Here is a 27,694-nt window from a genome sequence, read left to right on the forward strand (position 1 = left end):
TTTTCCTGCTTGAGCAATGTGATTTTCAGTGCCTTGGTTTCATGGTTTTAAGCTAGATAACTAACTGGTTCTGCATCTGTACTTTACCAACCAATGTTCCATTGCTGGCTTATGAATGGTAGAAAAGTCGTATATGACTAATAGAGAAAGAAACACCAGCATGTTGCTCTTCTTTGTATGTATAAGCTGAATAATTTTTTAATTAAGTATTATTAAAATTTATATATGTTGACATACAAAAGCATGTGAAGTATTGAGGGGTTTGGAGACAATTCTAATGTTCTTGAAAGATTAAAAGCATCCTTATTCAAATGCTAGTCATCCTACCTATTGTCAGACCTCCCGATCTCTGAGAGATATGACAGTAAGAATTTTTATGTTACAGAGTTTTAATGAGGCCACTATTACATACTCCCCAAAAGCATTGCATATATCTGTATCAGTTTTCAAGATGGGAAAAATGAAGTCTGAAGTGAAGAGAAAACTCGCTCAGGGCAGCATGGTGTGTTAGTAAGAAAAGGACAGTCCTCAGCTGTACCCAGCAGATGGCATTTTTCTCCCTTAAAACGACTAAATATTTTCAAAGCTATAATCTTTGACTATTTTCATACTTGAAAATAAAGCCTTTTTTCGCAAAGTATTAGAAGATTGCAAATCTGTGAGCAAATATTTATCAGTGGATTATAAATGAAATATAATGGGTGTACCTTTAATTACAGGGTAGAGACGATTGGAATGAGGAGAATGAACCAGGATAGTGAACTTGTTTATTTTATTTTTTTTCCCCTCTCAAGTCTGCATATCAAAACCATCATCTCTCACAGATGTTTATTAAAGTACTTCACTCTTTTGGTGAACGTTAAAGCATCAAATCTCAAATGCTCCAGTTTTTAATCTTTTTACTCAGGAGCACAAAATTCTGCTTGAAAGTGGATACTCCATGGTAGGAGATCACTGGATTTGGAGAATACAGCAGGATAGATGGACTCAGAAGTGAATTGGATATCTCCTAATGAAGGCTCTGAACTGTTCTCTCCCCTCCAGAAGGGAAAATTGGCTATGGGCATGGTTAACCCTTCTCAACTAATGTATTAATAACATTTCTGACTTCTTAATTTGTGATGATAATGATCTGTACACAGTTCTGATTCAGGACTCAATGTTGTTCGTTCTGCTCTCATTCGAGAAGAGAAGCAGAAATGACTCTCAGGCCTCACTGAGCGAGATGTTTGGGCTTAGTTTCTGCACAATACTCACTTGGATAAAAATCTTCGCACGTTACTTATCCGTTAAGAAAATTGTGTTTCAGAAGATGAATTGCGTATCATGATAAACTAGAATAAAGTTTTGGGTTTAGAAGAGACAGTGATATGGTATGGCATACAAATGCTTTCTTCCAGCTGAGATAGGTCATAAATACAGCTTGTTTCAACAGCAGAAATATTAAGCTTCAGTTATTTGAATTATGTCACTAAAACTGGATAATCAAAACTGATCATTTTCCTCTTTTACTCAGCCTTATAATAGGGTATGACGAATGGTTTCTGCACAAACAATGATAATTTCTCTGTTGTTTACCTTAGTTTCACTTTTACATTAAAAATAAGAGGAAGCTATTACACAACTTAAAATTTTTTACGTCTATGCCAATTGTTTCTTTGTAATATTCAGAGACATGCACTATGGAGGAATTTTTCAAGTGTCTTCTGAAGATGATATCCTGCCTTTTTCAGAGATTAATTTAATATTCTTTGATGTTACTTGGCTGGCAAATTTTTGTGGTTTGATAGAGCCTGTATCAGCAAAAGGCACACCTGTATGCAGTCTGTGTCCAGTATTCTACACTTGTAAAACACTTTCATTTGAGTAAAAATAAATTGGTTCCATGCATTTAAAGCATGGCATAGCCTGTACCAATTACTTAAAAACTTACCTTGTTGAAAAGTTTACTAGACAAGCCTGAGGAAGAGGAATGAACCCTAACTAGTGCAGAAAAGAACTAATATTGAAATTATACAGCATTGTCTGTTCTGTTGCTTTCTGTGGTGTAGACCAAGGATCATTCATTTCCCAAAGGATTTTATATAGCATTTAGTCCAAATGTGTGTGTTTGTTGCTGGAAGCTGTCTTATGAAACTGATTGTTCTTTCTAAATAAAAGTTGCGTACAGAAATATTTTTAAACAATCCAGAAATCCAGAACATAAAGATACTATAGATGTAGACTTTGCAGAGTCGCTTCTCTGTTGCAGTTTTTTACTGTGAATATTTAAACAGTGCAATCTAGTTATGTACTCTTGCTTAATGCAGAAGAGATATCTCTATTATTGCTCAACCTAAATTATTCCTTTGATTCACTAAATTTGAATTCATATGAATTTCTTACAAGACATAAAGTGCATAGAAAATTTTTCTGACAGAAAACCAGAGATGGATATGAAAAAAGGGCAAGAATGTGGTGATAACTTAAAGATATTTTTTCTGATGCAATAGCTCCAAGATCACAAATAGTTTCTTTAACTTGAAATTAACTTTAAAAAATACTGAATGGGTTTCTGGATCTCTAAAACAACAATTCTGTCAACAGAGAAACTGGCAGGTTTGTTTGGTTTTTTTTGACAAAGTCTCATCCTGAAGTTTAATTACCAAGGGGACCTGCAAAGACAGACATACAGAAGTTATGGAATGATGCTAGCAGTGAGAAAGGATGTGTTGGGGGAAGAAGTGAGGTGGAGAAAACCTTAATTCTAGAGAGCTTCTTTCTCTACCCTCGTTTTGGATAATCAGCTATTTATTTACTGGTAGCTACAGCAGCTTTCTACTCAAGTTTGCTGTAGTTAAACAAAACCAACAACAAAACCACCACCACCCCCAGCCCCAAACTCTGAGGTTCTGTAGATACCAACCAGTCTTCTATATAAGGAAAGACCACTGATAAGCTTAGACGAGCTAAGCATTATTAAAAACTGATGAATGGAGAAAGGATAATGTATAGTGAGGAGAATAACCATTGTTTCCACTGCAGTGAAAACAGACTAGGTTGGACTTACAGAACTGGCTGGGACATGGGGACAATTGCAGAAAATCTGTTTGTGCCATGTGTGCAAGCTTGAGAAAGTTGAGTAAGAAATAATTTTGCAACTCTCACAAGCTCTCAAGTATGAGGTTGCACCCTCTTTCCTCACTCAGACTTCTTTAGCCTGTTCTTCATAACAACTTAATGAACAAGAATTCTCTAGCTTGTCTAAAAACCCTTCTTCCTGCATTCTGGTCCTAAGGAAAACAATTCTCTTTTTCTTTTAGTTTTCAAATGTCAAATACAATAATTACATTTTATCTTAGCTTTGAGTGATTTATACCTGAATTAAGTGCCTGTTTGCTGTCTGATAATAAATTTTCTCTGGCATAATAACAAGGTGGTGTTGAAAGTAGCTTCAAAGAAAGGAATGGCCTATTTAATTTTTAAACAGATAAAGGATTTCTCTGAAGGAACAATTAAAACTTGATTTTGCAGCATTTGTTTTAATTGTTGTCTGATAGATGTTCTTTTACTGGTTCAGGAAAGTAAGCGTGTGCATATAAAGTAAACCTGGAGTTAATTCTTCTTCTGTGCATTTTAAATCAATCACGGATAAGTCTTCTTCCAGCGTAAGTGCTGGATGTGAAAAATTAAAGCAATATTCTGAATTTGAAATTAAATATATTAGACAAAAAAATGTAGAATTGTAGGAAATGTCAAAGTAATCCCGTTGTCACTAGTCTGTGTGTGTAAAAAGTAGCAGAGGAATGTTAAGGTTACAGCCTAGCATCCAAAAGAAACTGAATTCCTCCAAAAAGAATCAACCCCAGGGGCTGTGCATTGCTTGTGCTGTGACAGGTAGATCCAGAGCACAGATCTATAGTAGCTGAGTAAATGGAATAAGTTCAACCACTCCTACGTTGCACTTCTCTTAAGAAACCAGGTTGTAAAAGAAGACATGAGACACTTTGTTGTTGGGTTTCCTAGCTGGTGTAAAACTTGACAGCAGGGATGTGTTAAAATGTAGGTTTCCCATCATCTGTTACAGGAATATGTGCTCTACCGGTTTGCCCTTTTCACTCTTCTGTGTCTTCTCATCTTCTGTGATACTGTTCCCAGATAGACTCAATTTTGTGTTCCTGCTAAAGTTTTATTCGTTCTCCTTTCCTTCTCTCACCCATATTTGCATGTGAGTCTTCAGGGTTGATTTCCCAGTAAAGGTGATTATTTTTTATTTGCTGTCAGTTGCTACTCCAAAGTGATTAAAGTCCTGGTTAAAATGCATAGGATTTCCATGAAATAGCTGAAATTGCATTCCTGTGTGCCGGTTGATAAGTTTCTCTCTCTGATGGTCTGAAGATGTAGGTAAGACTGGGTACACAGGAAAAGGCAATAACTTATGTTCTTTTGTTATGCTTATCGTATATATTTAAAAAATAGCCAAATTTTGAGACATCAAAGTCTTTCTTCATACTCGAGATTAACTTGCATGCTCCAGTCCTTGTTTTTCCTAGCTATATCTCTTAGTCTAAGAAAACATACTACTTTTTCTTACAGACTTTGTCTTACCTTAAATCAGATCTGAATTAAGTTCACAGTGTTTATAATGAACAATGTGATTTTTTTTTTTTTCTGTAATACCTCCAATTAATTGCAGTTAACTATATTACCTAAAAAGGCTTATTATCCATGCAGGTAGCTTATAATACTGCCGTGAGGATCTTCTGCTTGGAAAATCAAAATATACTGAACCATGTTGCACTGGTTTTTTTTTTTTAGCAGGCTTTTTTTGTCAAGGGTAAATTATAGTCCAAAAGGACATGCAAAATTGCTTGCAGTAAAAAATGATGTCGTAGAGGCATATTGCAAAAAGGAAAGAAAAAAAAAACCCCTACTTTACTGTGCATTTGTTAATTAATAGCTTAATAATTTACATTACATAAATCTTCTCAGAAACAGATGAAAGAAGAGACAGAGCAGGTTATCCTGATACCAGTTAAATCAGTAGTTATCAGCCAGGGACTGGAAGTAACTAATTTTTTGTCCTATGCAGTTAGCATTTAATCATAATTGCTCTTTCACTTGTGCCCTACATAATAAAAATTCATCATTCAGGACAGTAAATGAAAAGATGCTCTCTTTTTGTAATAATAATACAGCAATTTCTATAAAGAATTCAAATATTTTTTTTTCCCTCAGTTTATAAGAAAGATACATTTTTTTTCAAGTTGCTCATCACCCAGGCCTCAGCTGCTTTGACTTTTTAGAGAGTGTGTCACAAAATAGGTTAATAATTTCAAGTAAAGTCTAAAAAGCTGGCATTGGAAAAGAAGAGACTAGGAATACCGAGAGCATATGGAGAGCTTGCAAAATGGTTATGTTGGACCAAAAGTCTTGTAGAAGCAGCTCCCTAAGATGATGATGCTTCCTGGTCCTCTTCCTCAGCCCTTGCGCAGGCAAGCAAGTGAGTCTGGCTGCATGGGACTTCTTGGGGTGTTTGTGAACTCAGATGTGACTGTACCCCAAGTGCCTGGGAAGAAGGGAGCCTGGCTAGTGCCCCGTGTGTTTTTAGTAGCTGCATCAGGTTTATATTGCCGTGGAGATCGTGGCTGCTCAGGATAAACTGGAACAGTAGTTCTCAACCTGGGAGCTGTTGCTGTGAAGCAAATGCTGTGTGTGGAGCAGAGGCATCTCAGAAGGTTTTCTTGTTCCTAATCTGTTTGCTGGCTGCCTTCTGTTTCTTAGTATCGTCCAAGCTGCCATCATTCCAGTGCATTCCCACTCCCCTCCTGGCGGCTCCAAGAGAAGTATGCTTCCCCTCTCTAAATTTGGGAATCAGCGTAAGTGGTGCTAAAGTTTGGAGAAAGAAGAAGGGGGAGTGTATTGGAGGGAGATAGTCTCTTAAAAAGCCTGTACAAAACAAAACCAAGGGGCAGCTGAGTGTTCAAGTCAGAAGTAAAGGAAAGAAAGAGGAATGGAGAAAGGGGTTACTGGAGGAGATGTGGCACTTCCGAAATGAGGTAGAGCATCCTAATAGCAGAGCAGCAATTTTCCTTATAGAGAAAGGAGCCTTATGGGTAAGGATACCTTTTTTTTTTTTTTTTTTTTTTTTGAGCAGAGTAATACACCAGAAAGACAGGGCAGCTTTACTGTAAATGCCTTCCAGATTACAGGTGCAATAATCCGTATTACAGTGTTGGTAGTTGGTATTAAAAGGTAATAGTCTTTTCTTTTGTCACACCCAGGAAAGTGCTTCAACTGCATTTGTTAATACTTCAGAATGCAGAATACTTCATTCTGTGTTTATTACTACCTGAAGAATTTCTGTAAAAGAAATTTCAGTTAAAAGTTCATATAATGAATATGCTGAGGGGCTTAATTTTATAATGAACAGAGGAGCTAGATCTTGCACCATCTGTGCAGGTTTCAGAAAGAAGAGTGAAGCATTCAATGGAGTTCAGGAAGTCTCTAACAGCCTTCCTACCTTATTTTGGGTGGCAGGTTTGTTCATAGCAGACGGGTGTTCATGCGTTCTGCTGGTGACACTTGTGTCTGGGTAGATGGCAGCTGGGTGTGTATCACTCCCAATTCCAGACAAACAATTTGTTGTTCGTTACGGGCTTCACTTCGGGATTGCGATCTGCGTAGTTCCCTAGGAACCCATACCTGAATGGTTTGTAGACTGTAATTTGAAAATTTCTGTGGTTGTGCATGATTAATTAATAAAATACTTATTTTTAATAAATCATTAAAGTGGTGTGGGGAAACAGGAAGAAAAAGAAATCTGTTGGAGTGGTCTGCCATGCATATGGCTAAGAGTGCTCTTCCATGATGCCTTCCCATGGAGGATCTTTAATAAGAAAGTGGGAATTTTCATACTGATCTCTGATCCATGTAGACAAGTGAATTTTATATTCTTTACTGTTTTATTTTAAAGATAAATCCTTACTCTTCTAGGTATTTTTATTATGCACCTGTGTGTTCAGTCCCTGTTTCACTTGCACACCAGGGCAGCATCAATGAGCTCCAGTCTAATTGTGTGTTTTGTGATGAAGTATTTATCAGATTTGAATTCTCCCTCAATCGTCATAATTCAATCACCCCTTGTTCTTTTGTTATGAGAAATGAAATACGGATCACCTGATCAATCTGTGGTTTGCCCTGCCTTGTCAAAAGGATACTGGTACCAACTGATTTACTCAGGATACCATATGCTGTGCTTCAGAGTGGTTTACAATATTTTCTCTGAAAAGCTTTTGCATCCATAGTTCATCATTTTTTTGATACGTGGTAGAGTCACCTCCATGGGATGCAGAAGTGCCTTTTCTGTATTGCAGAGGAATTCTCTCTAAATTTGGCAAATCTGCGGAGTGCCTGCTTGCTTTTATTGGAAGTGTTAGCTGCCAAAGTCTGGGACTGCCGTGAGGTCCTGCCACCACTGGTGCGGCATGCGGGGCACTGGGAAAACCAGAAAACTGTTGGAGCAGCTGTGCTGACAAATGAAGGGCAGAATGGGGGACGTTACAGCCAGATGAGACCACCTCATCACAGCTTTCCTGCCAATTCTTTGTCATGGTTTTTCAGCAGTAGCAACCTGTGTTAAAATTGCTGAATATTTCAATTTCCAACTCTGCTCTGATGATTAAGGATAGTGGCGTGGGAAGTTTGTTTTAATACTTTTATTTTAAAAATAGAAAGACCAAGGACAAAGAAATGACAAAACCTCATGTGGAAAGAAAGTTCGATGAGCTTCAAAGTCAAGCCTTTGAATGTTAGGAGATAGCAGAGTTCTAGTTGCCAGGTTCATATACGTTATGATACGTTCCTGAATTAAATGGGTAAGTACCTTTCCCTAATTCATACACGCAGGAGCGCATATCTTTCACCGCAGAGGAAAGTAATGCTAAGGTTGTAAGGGTGATTGTAAGTATGGCATCAGCTTCCTTTCAAAGTGATGAACTTTGCAATCTAGCTAAAGTTGCCAGCCTTTGCATCGTAACTTGCTTCATCAGCAGACTTTCTCTGTTCATGACTTTTTCAGATTACTAATAAATATATTAAACGGTCTGTTACATAAATTGAATAGTCACTTGGCCTTTGCCAAGATGAAATCTGACCATTTATTCTTCCTGTCCAGTCTCTTAATCAGGGTTTGATCCATAACAGTAAGTAGCCTCCTCCATATAAAAGTACTTACTGCCTAGTTTTATTTTTTAAAAAATAAATTACTGTGGAAGACTGTAACAGAAGCCTTTTGGCAGTCTGAATTGATTATATCAGCGTGGTGCCTCTCCTGGCCCCCACTATTTTTTAAGCACTCTTTCATTAAAATGATCAAAAGAGAGGCAGATGCAGCCACAGTGTGAATGCAGGGGATGTGCAGCCTCCTGAGTAGCACTGCCATGCGTGGCCAAGGTGGGCATTCTGAACAATGCTGTGCTAAAGGGTAGGACTCAGAAGTTTGCAGAAATTACCCAACTATTTGGCTATTAAAGATTGACTTTTTTTTTAATAACAATTCAGACCTTCCATATTAAGAAATGTCAGAAATCTTGGATGTGTTGCATCAGGGTTTGGCGATTTATTTCACCTCAATTATCAGTATATCCCCAGAGCTTTTCTTTTAGTACCTCTATTTCTGCAGGCATTTCATTTTGGTAACTAAAAAAAATTGTTCCTGACTAGGTGCCTTGATTTTTTCAGTGGGTACAAACAAATCCACTAGCTTTTCAGCAGTCTACCTGTCTTCCTTATTGCTCCTTGTATTTCCACATGATCAAGTGAATCTGCTGAATTTTTTTACCAGTTTTGTACTTCGATATACTTGAGATTATTTTGCCATTATCTCATTTATGTCTTCTATATCTTATTTGCTGTTAGAAATGTATTTTTCTTATGTAGCTCCTGAGACACTTAAAATGTCTTTGTTTCAACTCATCTGTAATTAGACTTCTTATTTTATTGAAGTCTCCTGATATAAAGCTTTGTGTTGTGGTGTCAATTCTTCACTTAATTCTGGGTGGTGGATTTGCTAGTATTGTGGTCTCTGTTACATTTTAAAAGATGGCCAAGGTGAAAGGACCCTATGGGGTCCTAGACTAGAATGTGGATTTACAGTCTTCCAGTGAGGCCGCTGAAGGGCTGCGTGAGTGCTCTTGCTTTGTGATATGTGGATAAATCTGGGCATAGTTGCAGCACAGCCTGTGTCAGGCAGGTCTTTCAGCAAATTGGGAATAGTTCCTAACTCCTGTCCTATATTTCAGTGAGATGAAAGGGGTGATATTCAGAAAGAAAAATTGACGTTTACTATCAAAAATAGATTGTAATAGTGAAATCTCTCAGACTATGTAATAATCTCCCAAAGGACAAGGCAAGCAGCCTCATTTTTCAGATAATTCATGGCCAGCCTGGCCAAATTGCTCATTATACTACAGGGAACAATATTCCATTGGTAGAGGAATGTGCATGATTATTTAATGGGTACTTTTTGTTTCTACTTACTTCTCCTTCCTACTTTTTATGGATAAGTTATATGTAAATGCAGTCAAAATGCTTCTTTATGTGATTTGCCTGTAAGGCAAAGCCTGGACAAATGTTAAGATATTATCAGCGCTAGACATAAACGCAGCAAACAAAAGGAAGTGCTTTTGGAAACACCTGATGTTGTGGTTTTAGTTATAAAGTGCAAGAATGTTTCCTGAAAAATCTCCCTGTTTCTAGGAAAGCATTCGTGTACAAACACCCCCCACAAAAAAACCCAACAGCCAAACACAAACATAATGCAAATTAAACCCTCCTAACTCCAAGCAAACCTTGATATTGATCAGTTTATTCTTTTTGACCATGATCTAGAATCACTTGCAGACCATTACCTCAAACATGAGGTCACTTCGTTTTGCAGTTTCGAACTCTGTAAGTGTAATTTTTATTGGGTTTGGTATATAACAGTGGTGACGTTATTCAGTGGAAGTATGTCTTTCAGGGATCAGTTACTGCCTAGATTCCTGTTATCAATAGTCAGTGACAGACAGTGATTTACTGTAGGGAGTGAGGTAGTTCAGTGAAGCCTTTCAAGTATTATGCATAGCAGCTTTTCCTATGAAGGGCGATTAGCACATAACGTTGATATTTTTGCCTGAGTTGCATGTGTTTCAGAAAGCAGCATGCTTATTCATACAACTGATAACACACACTGTTGGAGTGCTATTGTGGGAAGGCTGAGGGTGTTAAATTCAAGTCTGCAGTTTGTGCTATCCACTGCATTTTTCCCCATGAATATTACTTAGAATACAGTTTTATGTTAATTGCCATCACCATTAACTTGGCTTAGGATATTCTGCAAATTCAGAATTCACTGAATGAAAAGGTTTTGCATACATTTCTATGGGGTTTTTTATTGCAGAGATGAATTTAATATTGTAAAATTGTTTACAGTCTCTTTTTTAACACTTGATTGTATCCCTCCCCAACCTTTTTCCCCTCTTGAGTTCAAACCCAGTTTTTTTTCATCTTTACAATGTAACCAGCTGTGCATAGTGTCTCTTCCAGTTCCCTCATAGCTTTTTTCAATTGTGCTCTAATTTGAGGAAGAATGTCCTAAATCAGATATACAGTCTATTTGCCTAACCTTTACCATGATGATTATACTAGAATAACTTACATCTGTCCATGAAAAAAGTTTTCTTGCATGACTGATGAGTAAAAATTTTGTTAGGATATTTTCATAGCCTGAAAATGTGGTTTGATAAATGCACTGTAGAAAGCAGGAGAGCGCTCTTCTGTCTTGCTTGTGAAGCCCCTGCTTTGCCATTGTCAGTATTCTGTGTGCAAGGTTCACTACTGCTTCTGTGAACTGTCAAGTTCTTTGGCTCTTCATACTTTTAGAACAAAATGAAATGCATGTTGTTTGCAGACCATATAGGCATGTCAGTTTAAATTTGCAAGCTTATCTGTGCACTGGTATTAGCCTTTTCCAGAATTTGTATTGGATCCTTTTATATACTTATATATTTCATAATACCTAGTATAATATTTTCACTATGTTACACTTACATTAGTCCATGAAATTAATTAATAGTTAAGTAAGTATTAATTAATAATAGTTAATTCTTTTGACCCTAACATCAGTTTTTATAATTCTCTATTTATGCTTTTCTGATTTTCTTCTTGCTTTTTCTTTCAATTTCATATTCCTAGAAAATACGTAATTAGAGTTGAAAAGCAGTGGGGAATGATTATGATAAGCAAGAAGCAAAATACAGTTGTAGTATCACTGTAGCAGAATCCAAGTTACAGTTCAAGAGACTACTTGAGAAACTTTCTCTTTCCATGGTTAAGATATTGCAGGACAGTGCGCAGTTTTCCCTCGCAGTTTAAGTGAACACAGGATAAAAACAGAATATCTATTATATTCTTAAGAGGACATCAGCTGCATCACGTGAATATGATGTCCTTTCTGCTGTGTCGTGATCCTTTATTTGTGCTCATGTCATCATGTGCAATGATGACATACTGGGATAATTCCTTTGCATAACGGAATACAAAATTTATAAAATTATGTGTAAAAGTTACCTTTATCTTCAAAGCTATATGTGGAAAACATTCAAATAGTGTTTGAAAATACAGTTATTGAACTTACAAAGGTGGTGTTTCTGTTCTGAGGGCTGTTCATGTGTGTTTGTAACTTACAACAGTCATTTCTGCCTAAAATGTGAAGTGCATCTGGAGCGATTTTGAGAGACAGTTAAAAGCATATATAGAGCATAACAGTGGAATTCTTTGTATATGCTTATCACACAAAAGGTATATTTTAAAATGAAATGTAAAAATATTAAGACCATAACTAATATTAATCCCTATTATATAGTTGCTTTAAATATGGGAGTTCAGAATGTGACTGTGGTCACAGAGATTTCCTTAAAATTTTATCCAACTGTCCAATTTATACTTTAAACAGGTTGTATTCCATTTTTTGCCTTAAATAACCATCAATGTGTATTCTGAGATGTTCTTAGCAATAAAGATACAGATGTGCACAAGGATCAGTAGCCCCACTGAGAGTCAGGATTGGTTTTGCTTTCCATTTTGTTTCACATCTCTTCCACTCTTGATACACGTTTTCTCAGCATTGAAATCTTTTCACCAGCAACCTCTGTGAAGACTGTAAATGTCTGCAGCATATGAAATGTCTGAAGCATATGAAGGATGAAGTTGTTATATCAGATCCCAGCCCCACTGTAGCTACTTGCTGCTTCTGACTGTGAAGTGGAAGGAGTCCATGCATCTTAATCCCGTTGTCTCATCAGTGGAATTGGCATTCCTGTTTAATCATATCTGCTAGAGCAAAATCCCTTCCAGGCAGACACCAAGGGTGTTTAAGGTATCAGTCCACCGTTCAGATCAACCAGAAGAAATCCTGTCTGATCTGGAGAGAGTTCTTTCAGGTAGAACAGACCACAGCAGGAGCTGCCCCCATCCTTTGCTGAAAGCAGTCAATTCCATCTACACCCTCATTAGAAGTAAAGGTACGCACAGCTGTCAAGCTGAGTTTTGGAAGTTTCTGCAGTCTTGCATGCACTCAAGTACTTTTCTTGTTACGTGGTGTAACAATGAAGTTTTATTATATCTAGCAAAGCTTTGGTGGCAGGCTGTAGCACTTATCGAGCTCTTAAAAACAAACACAAACTCATCTAGAGTCAGGCTTTTTGGTGGGTGCAAGAGCTAGTGAAAGGAACAGGCAACAGTCAAGAATAAAACCAGAAATACAGAATCTAGTGACTTGATTTATGTGGAGTGATGAACTATTCTTCAACCATGATGTACGTCATGTTAAATTTTAGGATAGCCTAATACAAATACTGCAAGATACTATTCGATAAATTGTCATCAGTTCTGGGGTTTTGGTGAATATTGTGGAAATTTAAGGAAGAAGTTACACGTTCTATTTCATAGGGGTAGTGAATAACTGAAGCACTGCTGTAGGCAGCTCTGCATGCCTGCCACTGCCTGCTTCATGGCAGCTTTCATCCTGAAAAAAACAGACAACTCAAGCCCCTATGCCTGTTCGTTGGTCATCGTTTTTCTTCGGCACATACTACTTTTCCGATGCCAATTACCTTAGCTCTTTTCAGCCCTTCTACTGCACACATTGCATTTTGCACTCCATACCCCCTGCTTTCCAAGCCTGTCTGACCTCTGTGCTGTTGGCTACAGCTGCAAGTCTCAGTCCGTGTTCCTGCACGATATGCCACCGGTCTTGCAACAGAGCAAGCGCAGGAGCTGCTGCTTCGCACAGGAGCAAGTTACCGCGTTCAGCTAATCTGCAGTAACTTGTTCCTGTGAGAGGTAGCGGCTCCTGGCTCCACCCTGCTCCTTTATTCCTCTGCATGCTCCTTTCTGGAAACCTCCTTCCATAGTCTGCACAGCAGCACTAGGATCCAGGTAGCCCAGAGTGAAACTTCCAGCTGGTTTGTGTATGACTGGTCAGAAGTTATGTTTTCAGCTCCACAGTTTGCATGACCCTGTTTGATAGCCCGGGCAGACTTTCAAGGCAGCCCTTTGTTTGGGGTTCAGATCAAGCTGAAGTGGTGTCCTCAAGGCATACCTCCCAACAAGACATGGAGGAACTATTTGATGCCTATTTTCTGCCTTCACAAAGTACTACTTAACAGCTGGAGCATTGGTGTGTCGGTGAGCTGTGCCTGAATCTTTGTGGAGAATATCTTGAAACACCCACCTTCATCTTAACAGACAGCTCTTAGTGAGTTACCGGGAAGAGACGGTGTGTGGAGAAAAGGAATTGATCGGGCTTCTTTGAAATGTGCTGCCCTGTAAGTCCATAGCCAAGGGTCGCTCTACTTCCCATGGCCAAAGGCAGTAGGAAGGGGGCGATGGTACTGGGACGGTCCCAGCCCCCAGAGCAAGGTCAGCTGCGTTCGGGGAGGGTGAGCTCTGCGGTAAATCGGTCCTTGCTGCTCTTGTAGTCCTAATCCACCCATCTTCTCCAGCCAGAGCTCTGCTCCAGTGCTTTCCAACGCAGAGGGCTGCTTTGTCGCTCCTTTATACCTCTCTTCCCTCTTGTGTTCCACATTCCCTGCCATCTCTCTGCTTTATTCCAAGTTTCGTTTCACCCAAGCCCTTAATCCTGCCCTATATTTATTTCCATTTATCCCCCTCACATCACTGTTGCCACTACTTTTTCTCAGATTGCTGTGCCTGACCATGCCCACGCCCTCAGTCAGCTTCCTCCAGAGGCATGGAGTGCCTGGCTCCTGCAACTTGGATTTTGAAAACACAAGTATGATTTGCATCACAAAAAAGGTCAAATCTAGGATTCTGAAGGCAGAAAATATGGCATTTGCTGTAAACTATATGGCAGCATTTTCTTGGTGCTGGAAAGTCCTTTAAGACCTTGACATTGTAATGGCAAAAGTCAGAAACGGTTCATCCTGATACTTTTTGGGTTTTTATGCTGTTTGCATGGAGCATAACGATACAGCCCAAATAGGCATGTTGGACTAGCAGTCTGCTCGCTTGGGTATATGGAGCAGCAGTAGGGGGAGTGTAATGTTATGTATGGACAGCACGTCTTAAAGAACCACTGCTTCTTGGAATGATGTTTCTTTCCTTCTGCTTACAGAAAAAATGGCAATTGTGTTGATAAATGTATTGAATGGAAGAGACTACAAATAAAATACACATCAATCCGTAAGCCAATACGGATCAGTTGAGGCAACTTTGTATATTGCTACATATTTTCCAGTAAATGTACTGAAGTGCCAGTAGGGATTTGCATTTTTGACGATGGTTTCTCATAATTTTAAGGTAATTATTTGAAGGTGAAATTCAAAGATGATAATTGTGCTGTGAAACTGTCACCACTGTTTCATAGGCTGGTATTGATTTTGGCCAATTACAGGTGATGTCCAGCTGTTAGCAGGGTTAGGTGTTGAGTACCACTGACAGTGTTTTGAAAATAGAACTGTGCGAATGTGAAATTAGGTAAGAAATAGAAGACTGACATTTTAAAAGAGGGCATTGGAATAAGAAACCATATAAATGCTCATAACCAAGCCTGCCTACCATTGGAAAGTCTTCAAAGGCAAAGGGTAATTAGTTCAGAACATTAGGAGAGAATATCTGCATCAATTTAGACATGTTGAAGTTTATGGTATAAAGTTAATTTTAGGTACTTAAAAATTGCAGCCTGGTGTTGCGGTAAAGAAGAACTATAACAATGACTAGGTATAATTTGAACTTTCTGATGGGTGAGGAGTACATCTTAATGGTAATTTAGAGATCAGTCATGCTGAGTTCCTATGGGTGAGATGGAGATTGGCACATACTCCTGTATCTCACCTCTCTCCTCGGTGGCACATCATTTTTTGATACTGCCGCTGGTGACTACTGAGGGAGCGGTAACACTCTTGCAGTAGCTTGGCCTATCCAGAGTCTCAGCAGTGACTCTTGCTGCAGTCTGCTTCCCTCTGCAGACTCTTCTGTGTGAGCTCAGTCTCTGAAATACAGACATTATGCTGATGTCATAGAATCATAGAATAGTTTGGGTTGGAAGGGACTGTAAAGATCATCCAGTCCAACTCCCCTGCCATGGGCAGGGACACCTTCCACTAGACCAGGTTGCTCAAAGCCCTGTCCAACCTGGCCTTGAACATTTCCAAGGATGGGGTATCCACAGCTTCTCTGGGCAACCTGTTCCAGTGCCTCACCACCCTCACAGTAAAGAATTTCTTCTATCCAATCTAAATCTATCCTCTTTCAGTTTAAAACGGTTACCCCTCATCCTATCACTACACTCCCTGATAAAGAGTTCCTCCCCATCTCTCTTGTAGGCCTCCTTTAAGTTCTGGAAGGCGACTATAAGGTCTCCCTGGAGCCTTCTCTTCTCTAGGCTAAACAACCCCAACTCTCTCATCCTGTCTTCGTACGAGACATGCTCCAGCCCCCTGATCATCTTTGTGGGCCTCCTCATGTCTTTCTTGTGCTGGGGGCCCCAGAGCTGGACACAGTACTCCAGGTGGGGTGTCATGAGAGCAGAGTAGAGGGGCAGAATCACCTCCCTCGACCTGCTGGCCACACTTCTTATGATGCAGCCCAGGATACAGTTGGCTTTCTGGGCTGCGAGCCCACATTGCTGGCTCATATTCAGTTTTTCATCCACCAACACCCTCAAGTCCTTCTCCACAGGGCTGCTCTCAAAGAGAGCTCAGGAAAGACCTTGAAGTAAAAGTGTTTATACTAGTCATGAGATTTGGAATTTTTTTTAATTTTTCAGACCATTTAGGGGAAGAAAACCCAAGTATTTCAGGACATTAAATTATGATCATATTGGGATGCTCATTTCAACCTCATTGAGTGCTTATATGGAAAACTGACTGGCTTTGCCTGTTGGTGAACTTTTGAACTTCAGAACTTGAGAGGAATCTTGAAAGCTAAAGAAACAATGAACGTGACCTTTTATTTAAGCAAGGGAGAGTTACAAATAACTTGCCATTCCCTAAAAATTTTCCTAACATTGCATTGAATTAACATTGCCTTTTTGCAGTGACTTGTGAATACCAATAAAAAATTATAAGTAAAATACTTTTCAGCCAAGGCAGTGAAAGGTGAATAAATAGGTACTTCTGTGTCAGTATTGGTCCTGTTAAGGAAGGCAATCCTTGCAGTACATTTGCAGGTTTTGGGTGCACATCAGTGATAGCAAGTTAAACAGTGTAAACTGCTGTGGGGTCTTCTGGAAAGATTAATCTTAAGGTTCCCTAGATGTTCTAACTAAAGCCATCCTAAAGACTCAGATTTTTAATGGTCCTACATTTCTATCTGTTAAAGAAAACAACGTGAAGAAGAATAACCACGTGGGAATAATCACACTGTATGTCTTCTCTTCTTTTAGGTCCCTTACTAGAAATACAGATAGTGGATTTTTTTGTTCTTCTTTTCTGCCTTACAAAAATTATGTGCAATTTTTTTTTGCTTTAAGGTGCCCCTGTCTCAAATATGGTGACATACCCTGAATCCTTTTTACAGATTCTCGTTTAACCTTTTCCGCTAATTACTTCCCTTATGTTTCTTTTCATTTAGATAAACCCATAAATATTTTCTGAATTTGCCTTACAGTCCTAAGAGAAGACTTGATCAATATGCTGGCTTTTTCAGCTCTGAAGACCCGCATTCTGAATGAATTTGACTTATTGTGACTGAAAATGAGTTTGACGTGCTCATCCTGAGCACTTCCCTGTGTCAGTACTGCAGAACCGTTGCAAAACAGTACCAGTCTTCCCGACAGAGTCAGGCACGCTGATGGGCAAAGGGAGGAAGCCACTTGCCTGTCCGTACTGTGGCTGATCTGCTCTGATCCTTACTGGTCTTTCCTTCCTTTGCATATTTCTGTCAATGCCCAGGAAATTTTGGTAGGCAGTATCTAATTACAAAAGGAGTTTTGAAGATGATCTACAGTTCGACACCACTTCTTACTTTTGTTTTATATACGTGAATGCTTCAACTTTGCCATTTTGCCAAGTTCCACCAATTCCCACTGTTGGTGAACCACTTTAAGGTCATATATATCATATTGTTATCAGAATTGGGAATAATCAAAATCATGGTAAGATGTGTACATTGTGTGAACTGAAGGACAAAACAATGATTTACTGCTGTCTAAGCTTTTGTTTTCTTTTGTTTATGAAAATAGGCCTGGAGGTGGTGAGATATTAGTTAGAAAATGACAACCAGTTTATATCTATAGAAAAAAACATAACTCACTATGAATTAGAAGTATATAAAGAAAGAGACATCTCCGTGTCAGACTTGAGCAGAATGATGCCTACATTCGTACTTGCTTTCTGGTTATTTCTGGTTAGGGGGGAAATTTAATCCATATGTGAGGACTTATTGCTAATGTGAATGGGATGTAAAATGGAAGGAAAACACAAAATAGCAAACACTTTATGAAAACTTGGAGCAACTGAAGAGTATGATGGGTTTTGAACATCCCTTTTAGTCAAAACAGAAATTCTTTCAGTGGTCTGTCATCAAAGAGTTCTCCTTATGGGTTGTCTGTACTTCAGTGCAACGCTTTTGGAGCCTCTGAAGTGGAGGGGATGACCACTGTGCCTTTGCTTAGCAAAGAGGAACATTGTGGTTGTCCAGTTTGAACAGCACAGTGCTCTCCTAAGCTTTCCAGTGGCCAGTGATGTTCTTGTCTGCTTGTTGATAGCAGTGGCACCCTAATGTTCCTCTGGGATTTGGAGTTTGTGTAGTAATAACATTGGCTTGCACGGTATATGCAGAAATCAAACTAACTCTTTTCCAGAAGTACCAACAGTCATTTGAGTGAACTTATCTCACTGTCCCTCTGGATCTTGGTGGTGTACGCAACGACTTTATAAAGAGTTGAAGAGAACAGCAGGCACAAACTGCATCTGGGGCTCTTCTTATTTAGGAAGCCATTAGACAATATTGCAGGCACTCTCTATTATTTCTCTACTTGTAGTGATGTCGTATTTGTATTACTGTTCGTACTTTTATTTGCCCTAATAAAATTTTAACTCTTAGGCCTGCTGCTCTGAATGTGTGTTTACTAGTCTTTTCTCTTACTGTCCCTTTGTCTCTAATGGTCTCTAATAAATAGAAAAGGCACGTACCTGCTGTTCTTCTGTGTTACTGAGTGACATCCATCACAAAGAAGCCTGTGAAATGATTTTGTTGAAGAGCTGCTTGCACCATAAACACAAATTACCAGTGTGCATCCATCTTTACTGCGCATCTTTCCTTTTTTGTAGTAGTTCAAATAGAATTGTGTAATCAACTTTGCAAAGGTAGCTCTTGCCATCATAACGAGGTTTGTTACCCTGCTAGGGTTCAGTAACAACTATTGGAGATGCAAAAAAAACCTTATGGATGTAAAGTGATATCTTAAAAGATTTTTTTCATTTTTTTAGGCTACTCACCCAGAATGTTGGTCTTCTTTATGTTGGAAACTTTGACAGACCTTTTGCACAAATTAAGGTATGACTAATAAGCTGAGGGGGGAGGTGGCTATTTAAATTATTTAACTTCTGTATGATGTAAGTCTTGATTTAGAGAACTTCAATCTATCAGTACCATTTTAGGAAAAATAATGGGAAATAGTGCTACTTTCGTGATGTTTGCAATATTCTGGGTTTTCTTCTAGTTACATCTGTGTACTTAACTTGTCAAAGAAGTCAGTAACATTTTAAAACAATGCCACTTTTGGAAATCTTGTAATTCTTTAAGTGATCCTTGACAGGGAAGACACTGCAGTAAAAAGCACAGATTGCTTTCCCAGTATTATTAGATTTATTACGAAAGACTCATACAATTGCTGGAAAATCATTTGTCTTTTCTGACTTACTGTTTCTTTTCCTTCAGTTGAACCATAATAGTTTCAAATTTCTAATTGCCAGTTGCTAATGAGTTATTGTCATGTCACTTGCAAACAAAAATGTTTTACAAGAATATATGGACTGATTTTGATGAGTTTCATTGGGATTTTTCTTAGGACAAGGAGAGGGAAGCATTAGCATGTCAGTCATTACACTGGGATGTGGAAATGTGGTATCTGTTTTAGAATGCTGAAATGTTCCCAAGTCCCAGACCATACCTGTAATTACTATATATTCTGCACTCTTGGCAGCATTGTTCCCTCCATGGTGAGCACACGCTTGTGCTTCTCAGAATTTTAAAAGCCTTGATTTTGTTTTACATCATAATGAAACTTAATTTCTATAACTCAGATGTGTTCCTTTGCCATCCCTAATTACAATATAAAGAACAGTATTCCCAACCGTATCTAGCTAATACTTGCTTTTTCTAACTTAAACTTTAGTACTGTTTTAAAATTACTTTAAATGAACAGATGCATGCTTTTCATCTTCCCTGTTCCTTTTCTGCCATCTTCCCAGTTCCTACATGTATATTATTCAGTTTGACTCATAATCAAACAATTTAGATGTTTCTTGCATGAAACCTTGTGTTGCAAGCAGTTTCATCACAATCAATCTTGTATATTTTTGGTGCTAACCCTTCAGAATAGTGCTTGTTTAAATGCTTTATAAAAGTTCTCTCATACAGTTATCCCCTTCCAAATGAGGCCCCATTCCCACCCTCGCCTGCCCCATCCATTTCTAATAATAGACAGCAAAATGAGAAGGTTTTCCCCATGGCTGGGAAGAGTTTGTAGGTTCACTGAGTGGATTTGAGAGAGAAGCAGCATATACTGCACTCGTTTTCAGCTGTTTGCAGTCAGCAGTGGTATTCCTCCCATCACTTGCAGCCAGGGAGAGGCCCTTCTGTTCACAGGACGGCTGCAAAGCAGATGCTGTGCAGGATCAAACTGCAGGACTGAGTATCATATCACTAGCAAATGCTTAGGGAAAGACTGCAAAAATAGGATAAATAGAAAGTACGCAGTGGGTTTCCTGCAATTTGCATGCAGGGCCTTCTCTACTGGAAGTTGTATCTGCATCCCGGTGCTTAATAGACTCAGTTGGACCTTCCTCCCTGTGTGTGCCTATGGGATTTTCTACTAAATTTTCAACATACAAAGCCATACTATCACTGTGAGTTAAAGTATTATTTTATTTCTTTTAAACCTGTTGCCTAATAATTCATTTTGGTTCAACCTAGGCCTTATGTCAGGAGAAATGGTGAGCAGTCATTCTCTATTCCTGACTTTATCTTCTATTCCACGTTACCCCAATCTTGCATCTTCCAAGCTGCAAAAACTTAATCTATTTAATTGCTCCCTGTATCTAACCATTCAGTATCTCCAATCAACACTGTTTTTGTTCTTCGTACCCTTCTGTATTTCTGCTGTTGCCTTTTTTAAGGTAGGGAATGGCACAATATTCAAGATATGGGCACAATAACATTTTCTGTTCTGTTTGCTGTTCTTACCTTACATATGGTACAATGGTTGATAAATATCTGACATACATTTAATTTAAGTAGGTTAATATTAGAGTTTCTGGTAAAAGGTCACTGGTGTAGTCTCATCCTAAATGTTGTGTTTGCCACAGAATAGGTAATGTGGATATACAAATTACCTTTCAGTTACTACCTAGGCAAAACAAAGCTTATTATCCACTAAATGACTGTGAATTACATAGACATATTTGAATAAGCTAATTCCACAAGCTGCACTCTATAAAATATAACTTCTATTTTTGGAGCTGTAGTCATATACGTGGGCGTACATTTGCACACCGTTGCTTTGCTTTGTTTCAGATGCTAAAGGTTATCTTGAAGTGGTAAGCTAATTTGTCTCAGGGTCATCTCTTCCGTGGCTTGTATTATTAGCTGCAACTGGGAAATGGCATACAGTTAACAAAAACAATAAGCTTTTTTAATTGAGGCTCCTATCTGATTGCTTGGAGATTCTAGAAGGATGTTGGCTGCATGACAGCAGGAGGAACTGGTGTACGGTGATGGGATCGCAACTTCATAGAGATCTTCAGCACCAAAAACGGGGAGTAGTAATCCACATTGAGAGTTGGTGCTGCGAAAAGAAATTTATGTACTCTATAGATGTACAATGGCCTTTTGTAACTGTTGACACAAGTTTCTTTCATTCTTCCCCCAGCAGTTCTTCAGGTCTTTCATACGTGGTTGCTAATGATTCCACCAGTTAAAAAGACCTGTGAACCACACTTGGTCCTGGAATATATATAAGGCAGAGTCTTTGTAACCTTTTAGTTCAGATTTGCTTTTGCTCACTGTGTGATAGATTGGTCTCTCTTGTTGTATAAATTACCCACTCATGTTCATTTGCAAACATCCCGAGTATTATGTATTCTATCAAGATATGGCATTTCTTGCCCAACGTGTGCATTAAGGAATGCCCCAAACCACTACACTCCTCTGTCAGTGTAGATTTATTACTCAAAGCGAACCATTACTATACAGCAGTACTTCCAATGCATTTTACTGTGCTTCCAGTTGGACAAATAGGAATGTTACCAGGCCTTTGAAATATTCATAGTAAACATAGAAACTGCCATGCTCGTACTCATAAATTCATGTTTCAATTTATGTGCATTTACAAAACTGCCAAGAGGGAAACTCCTTATCAAAGTACCTCTTCCCAAAAGCAAACAAGTTTGATTTTCCAGAACTGTGCAGGAGATAATTGCACCAGTGACTTTGATGATGAAGACTGTAGATGGCAAGTCTGGGAAAAGAGTCTGAAATACTAACATCTCTTCTAGGATGGTTTTTCTATGTCTTCCTTTCTAATATCAATAATTCATTAATATTTGTATATATTAACATTTATAATGTTTCGAGCCATAGATGAACTGGTAAGATTAAATGAAATTACCTGATCTTCTTCCTGCTGACTTGCTTTGAGTGGTATCAGTGGTAGTGCTTGATAGATGTTTGATCTCTGTACTTCATTATACAAAAGAAATGTGAAGCATTCACTCCTCAAGCTTTTGAATCCTGTATCTGGTAGCAGATAGATTAGAAGAAATGGAAAAAAGAGTGTTTTCCTGGCTAGAGGGATCTGCCTGGAACTTTTCTTTTCCAATGATATGCTAGTTCATAGATATTGCAAGATTTTGTATGTTGCTACTTTGAACAGAGTTCACGATACGGAACTTTTAAGTTATTGCGTAGTGGTTGTGATTGCTCTTGTTCTAGGGTAATATTCAGTGAGTTTCAGTAAGTTCAGTGGCTTATAAAAATGATGGCTATTTCAGTTAGCTGCTGAGAGTACTAAATTAATTAGTGATTTGAAAGTCAAATTTGCTGTGACAATGAATTCACATTTTATTTCCAAGGGGCTGTTCTTTAAGGTTATGTTGAAGGAATCGATTTCACAGAGGGCAGTTCCTCTTAATAATTTTATTTTATTTCTAAATGAAATTATTATAAATTATTGTTTAATTCTAGTGTCTGTTCAAAGGTGTTGTAGAACAGTTTCACCATAAAGGTTTACTTTTTGTATCTTTTCCCATTTAAGTAGCTATGTTAGTAGTAGTAGTTACTGTCATATACTTCTGCATTTATTCAAAGAACTTGGGAGCAATTCAGTGATTTGCAGCTTTCTTTGGATCGTAAGTGGTTGTATTTATTAAATATCTCTTGGAAACTGGATGAAACAAAAAAGATTTCTGTAAGTGACAATCTCAATCAGCAAGATAAAGTATTGACATCAGCTGGAATTAACTGGCAAACTTTCTTAAATCTATTTACACTAAATATTGTTAGTATTCTTCTGCTAGCAAGGAAACTATTAAAGCAAAAATTTTATCATAGAAATTTTGTGTTTATTAGAAGTAACTAAATCCATTGTCCTAACATACCTAATAGTCACCTGATGGAAGGATATGTTATGGGGTTTTTAACCTATTTACAGAACAAGAAGTCTTCATAACATATATGATATGCTGTTTTTAAAATACAGATTTGATCAATGTAGATAAGTATGAAAATGTAGCTATGCTATATCCAGTAATTATAACTATAAAGAAAATTATGATTGCTTAATCAATTTATTAGGATTGAAAGTTTTTGCAGTTCAGTTCCTAGTTGCTTCTGGGATTAGGGGAAACTTCAGTACACTGTGTTCTCCATTATTAATCAGTAATGAAGCTTCTGGCAGTCTTTACTATTGAGCTAATGACTAGTTTCATTTTGGGCTCTTAACACATTAAATTACCATTTAAATAAAGATTAATTGCTGCTATTTTATTTTTAGTATTTTAAGAGTAGTTATTAAAAAGTTTCATAATAAATACTACTTTGTTCAAAATAGAATTGTTCAATTTAATAGGATATGAGGACAGTTATGATGAAAAGAGTATTTTGGAAATAGTGATGTGTTCTTAGTATTTTGTTTCTATGGTAGGAGCCCAGTGGAAAGATTCTGAAAGTTTTAAGTTTGCTTCTGGGGAATTTGCTGCTGTAGTTACAGCAGTCTTGCTGACAAGGACTAGCAAGGCATCAAGCTCTCTCCTCTGACTTGCAGCTCAGTAGCCATTATCTGTGATTTTATTAAACTTGAGAACAGTATTGCTGATTGCTGAGACAGCTAAACCTACCGCCTACACTCCAGGACTGCAGTTTGGTTCTAAGCTATTATTTGCTCATTTTCCCTCGGCAAATACATTTTTAACTTAAAACATGATGAAGCATAGTGGAGCTCTGCCAGAGAGGCCTTGCAACGGGTGGTTGCCCGAGAACAATTTCTCTGATCATATCACATCAGAACCAGTAGACCCTCCAGATACAAATCCATCCACCTTTACTTCAAGATCTGCAGGCAACTTATCAGCGCCTCAGAGAATTTACTGTAATGTTACCAAGAGCTGAAACATCTTCAACACAGCTGCTTTACTTTTGTCCAGACATAGAGGCTGAACTGATGTCTGAGAACCAGGCTCTGAAGTCTAGCCTCACTCATGACTCCTTCAGCATTATTAAACATCTGGAGATGATTACCGAAGTGATTGGCCACAATTTACAAAACAATCTTTTCCCGAAAGAAGAGGGCAAAGGCATGAATTGGTGAACGTGTTGCTTTCAAGAGCTTGTTTCTTAAGCTAGGATAAGCTGCTGATTTCTTGACTGGAGCTGGCATGTTTTTCTTCCCTGAGTGACAGTGGCTTCAACTACCAATTAGTGGTCCCAGAGCTGGGTGGACTGCCACTGTCTAATCACAGAGGACAGATGGAGCACCTTGTTAGGGTACATCTCTTCAGACTACTCCAAATTTAGGAGGAGAATTAGTCCAAGTTTCCCCATACACTCAGTTGCTGTCCTGACAGAGCTCCACAATAACAACAGCGTGATCTGTACCGTCTTTTAGCAAAATACATGTAAAAGTTTTCCCTCTGTGCCTGTTGACAGCCAGTAAGAGCATGTTGGTGCCCTAATTATTCAATGCTTTGCTTACTGGTCTTTCATACAATTGACAGAGGTTTTTGTGTTCATTACCACAGCAGGAAAGATTTCTCATTTATCATGGTGAAGTCATAATCTGAGTTTTTTGTTGCCTATCTCCCCTTCTTATTATTTTGTGCTGTTAGTGTTTTTTGTGTGATGTGAAATGCCATAGAATAAAACATAAGGATGTCGTGCCTTCCGCTTGAAGAAGACGACAAATACAGCCCTAGAATCTCTGGAGTGAGATGTTCCTGAGAGAAAGGAAGTACAGATTTATCTGTAAGTGTTTGATTCTGGTTGTTCACGTTGAAGACAAATGATTTCAAACTGAAAGAGACACCACTGGGTTGCACAGAGGCCTGTCAAATTAAAGAAAAATAGTGGTAACTTCCTTGGTTAGCTTAGCAAGATGGTGTCAGAGAAGGATTATTTCATCTTCGGATTGGCAGAGTTAACACAGGTGGTGAGGGGAAGAGAAAAGGGAGAAGTTTATTTTAAACTAGAAAAGTATGATAGGAGAACAAATGGATTATGCTGGACAGAAATAATTTTATTCTGAAAGCTGAAGAATACTTTTGAGAGCTACAGATCTGGATCCAACTTCCACTAGGAACAAACACCTTTACAGTGTTGAGAAGGAATGTGATAATTATACGATTTGATGACCGTGAAAGAAGAAGATAAACTCGGATAATCTGAGTCCCTGTGTTTCATTAAACACAGTCACTCTGAATTAAACCACACAAAACGAGGATAAAGCTGTATATTTTGGAACAGACTGCCCAGGGAAGTGGTATAATCACAGTCCCTGTTAGTATTCAAAAAACGTGTGGATGTGGTGCTTAGGGACATGGTTTAGAGGTGGACCAGGCAGTTAGGTTAACAGGTCGGACTCGATCTCAGAGGTCATTTCCAACCTTAATGATTCTATGATTCTGTAATATTCTACCTCTTCTGAAGTTCAAACTATATCTTTAGGATAAAGTCATCAATGTTAATAATATCATATTTATTATGGTTAACAGTCCCCAAACAGAACTGGTGGGTGACTTTAATGTTTTATAGAGTTTTGTGGGATGTTACAGAAGGATTTTCACATCCTCTTGCTAAAGGTGGAAGCTGCACTGGGCATCATTGGAATTGAGATTGATCATTGGAATTGTTGAGAAGATGCATAAGAAAATCCTTTTCTTCCTTTGTCTTATTCTGTTTGCGTGTTGTGGAAACCACCTATATTTGTGTGTCATGCAGAAGTCAACACGTGGAAATAGTTTTAGCACCAACACTTTAAAAGTTTTTCGAAATAAATTTCTCAGTGGAGTGGGAATTTAAGCTTTATTCCTAATGTTTATTGTTACAAGATGACAACGTACAGTCTTCTCATGGGAAGGCACACGATGCTGAGATAATGCCTTCTGGTGCATGAACCTGTCCTCCTTTTCCACTCTTTCCTTTCCTCTGCACTGATCTCACATTAAGGACTGAGTCAAATTCAATATCTCAGTTTTTATCTCCAGGGTGCTCACATGGTCTGGGATATATGAAAAGTTACCTGGCATAGGGTTATGGGCTGTGTTTGCCTTCCTCAGGAATGCAGGAAGGTTTTACATTAAAAATAAAGTTAATTCTCAGCAGCAAGAGGGTTTTCAGGAGGGCAGCCTAGGACTTGAGGTAAAACTGATGGAACCTGGAGTGGTTACACATCTTGCAATCTTCTGTCCCAAGTTCAAGGTGCCTTTCTTTGACTTTGTGTCCTAAACAAAAAACAAAATTTGAATTTGTGACAGCAGTAACAGGAAAAAAAACCTGCCTTACCCATACAGTTTATATCTTATAACGAAAATGAGGGAGGTGCTACAGAGAATTTACTGAACAAACTGCAAGTTAGAAAGTATTGTAAGGTGCTAGCAAGAAATCACCTACTGCTCATTCCTAAGTTACATGTTTGTTAAAGGTAGCAAATTCAGCTAATTTTGAAAATAGAATACTTTTGAACCATTACTTTGAGAATTAATTAGAAAAGAAAAAAGCGCATGGCTTAGTTCTTTATCCCTTGACTTCCTTTCATTTCTCTACATCTTGACATTCTTTGTTGCAGCTTTTCTCAAAAGCAATTGCTAACTCTTAAGGGCAAGGGGTGCTGACTGCCTGTGTGTTTGTATAGTCCCTGGAATATTAGAGCCCTCAGTCCTGCCTGGGAATGTTAAGACACCAATAGTATAAATGAATAGTCATATATTTTTATGTGTACGTTTATATTACAGTAAATGCCAGCATACGGTGGGCATATTTACTCTCTATAGACACACTGATGGGAAAAAAAATACTAAAAAAAAAAAAAATAATCTAGCCTTGGAACTGGTGATGTAAACAGAAGAACAAATAGAAAATCTGCATGAGCGCTGCAAAAACTGAAGCAGTGATTTTGTATGCTCTCGCAATTGCTGCCCCTAAGAACGAGATGTTAATGAGCTACAATTTATAAATTCCTCTGTTCTGATGGATCAGATAGTCCCCATTTTGTTTTTTGTCATGATTATGCCTATGAATTCAGTTAAAAAATTTGTTCTTTGTAAAGCATGTGGTGTTCCATAGAAGTCCACAGAATTAGGAAGATTACCTCTGCAGTTTTCTGTTGTTGCTGCCAATAAAATAGAATAATTGGTGCTTGGTTTTGGACTATGATGTTTTTCTTTTTTATTTTTTCTTTTATTGGGCAGCTTTTGTTATTTCAGCTTCTAGTAGTTTT

The 27,694-nt window shown here is 38.2% G+C and overlaps 1 protein-coding gene across 3 annotated transcripts in view; it reads left to right on the top strand.

Moving 5' to 3' along the window:
- Nucleotides 1-27,694, top strand: part of RNGTT (RNA guanylyltransferase and 5'-phosphatase) — a 194,754-nt gene that overhangs the window by 143,127 nt on the left and 23,933 nt on the right. For all 3 annotated transcript variants that reach the window (XM_087777260.1, XM_087777261.1, XM_087777259.1), the window contains exon 14: nt 18,975-19,041. In XM_087777260.1, coding sequence (XP_087633386.1) covers nt 18,975-19,041 — 67 coding nt within the window. The remainder of the gene's footprint in view (nt 1-18,974; nt 19,042-27,694) is intronic.

This window comes from Nipponia nippon, unplaced genomic scaffold, assembly GCF_047370975.1.
Source record: "Nipponia nippon isolate SJK-2023a ecotype South Korea unplaced genomic scaffold, ASM4737097v1 scaffold_4, whole genome shotgun sequence".
Classification (NCBI taxonomy): Eukaryota; Metazoa; Chordata; class Aves; order Pelecaniformes; family Threskiornithidae; genus Nipponia; species Nipponia nippon.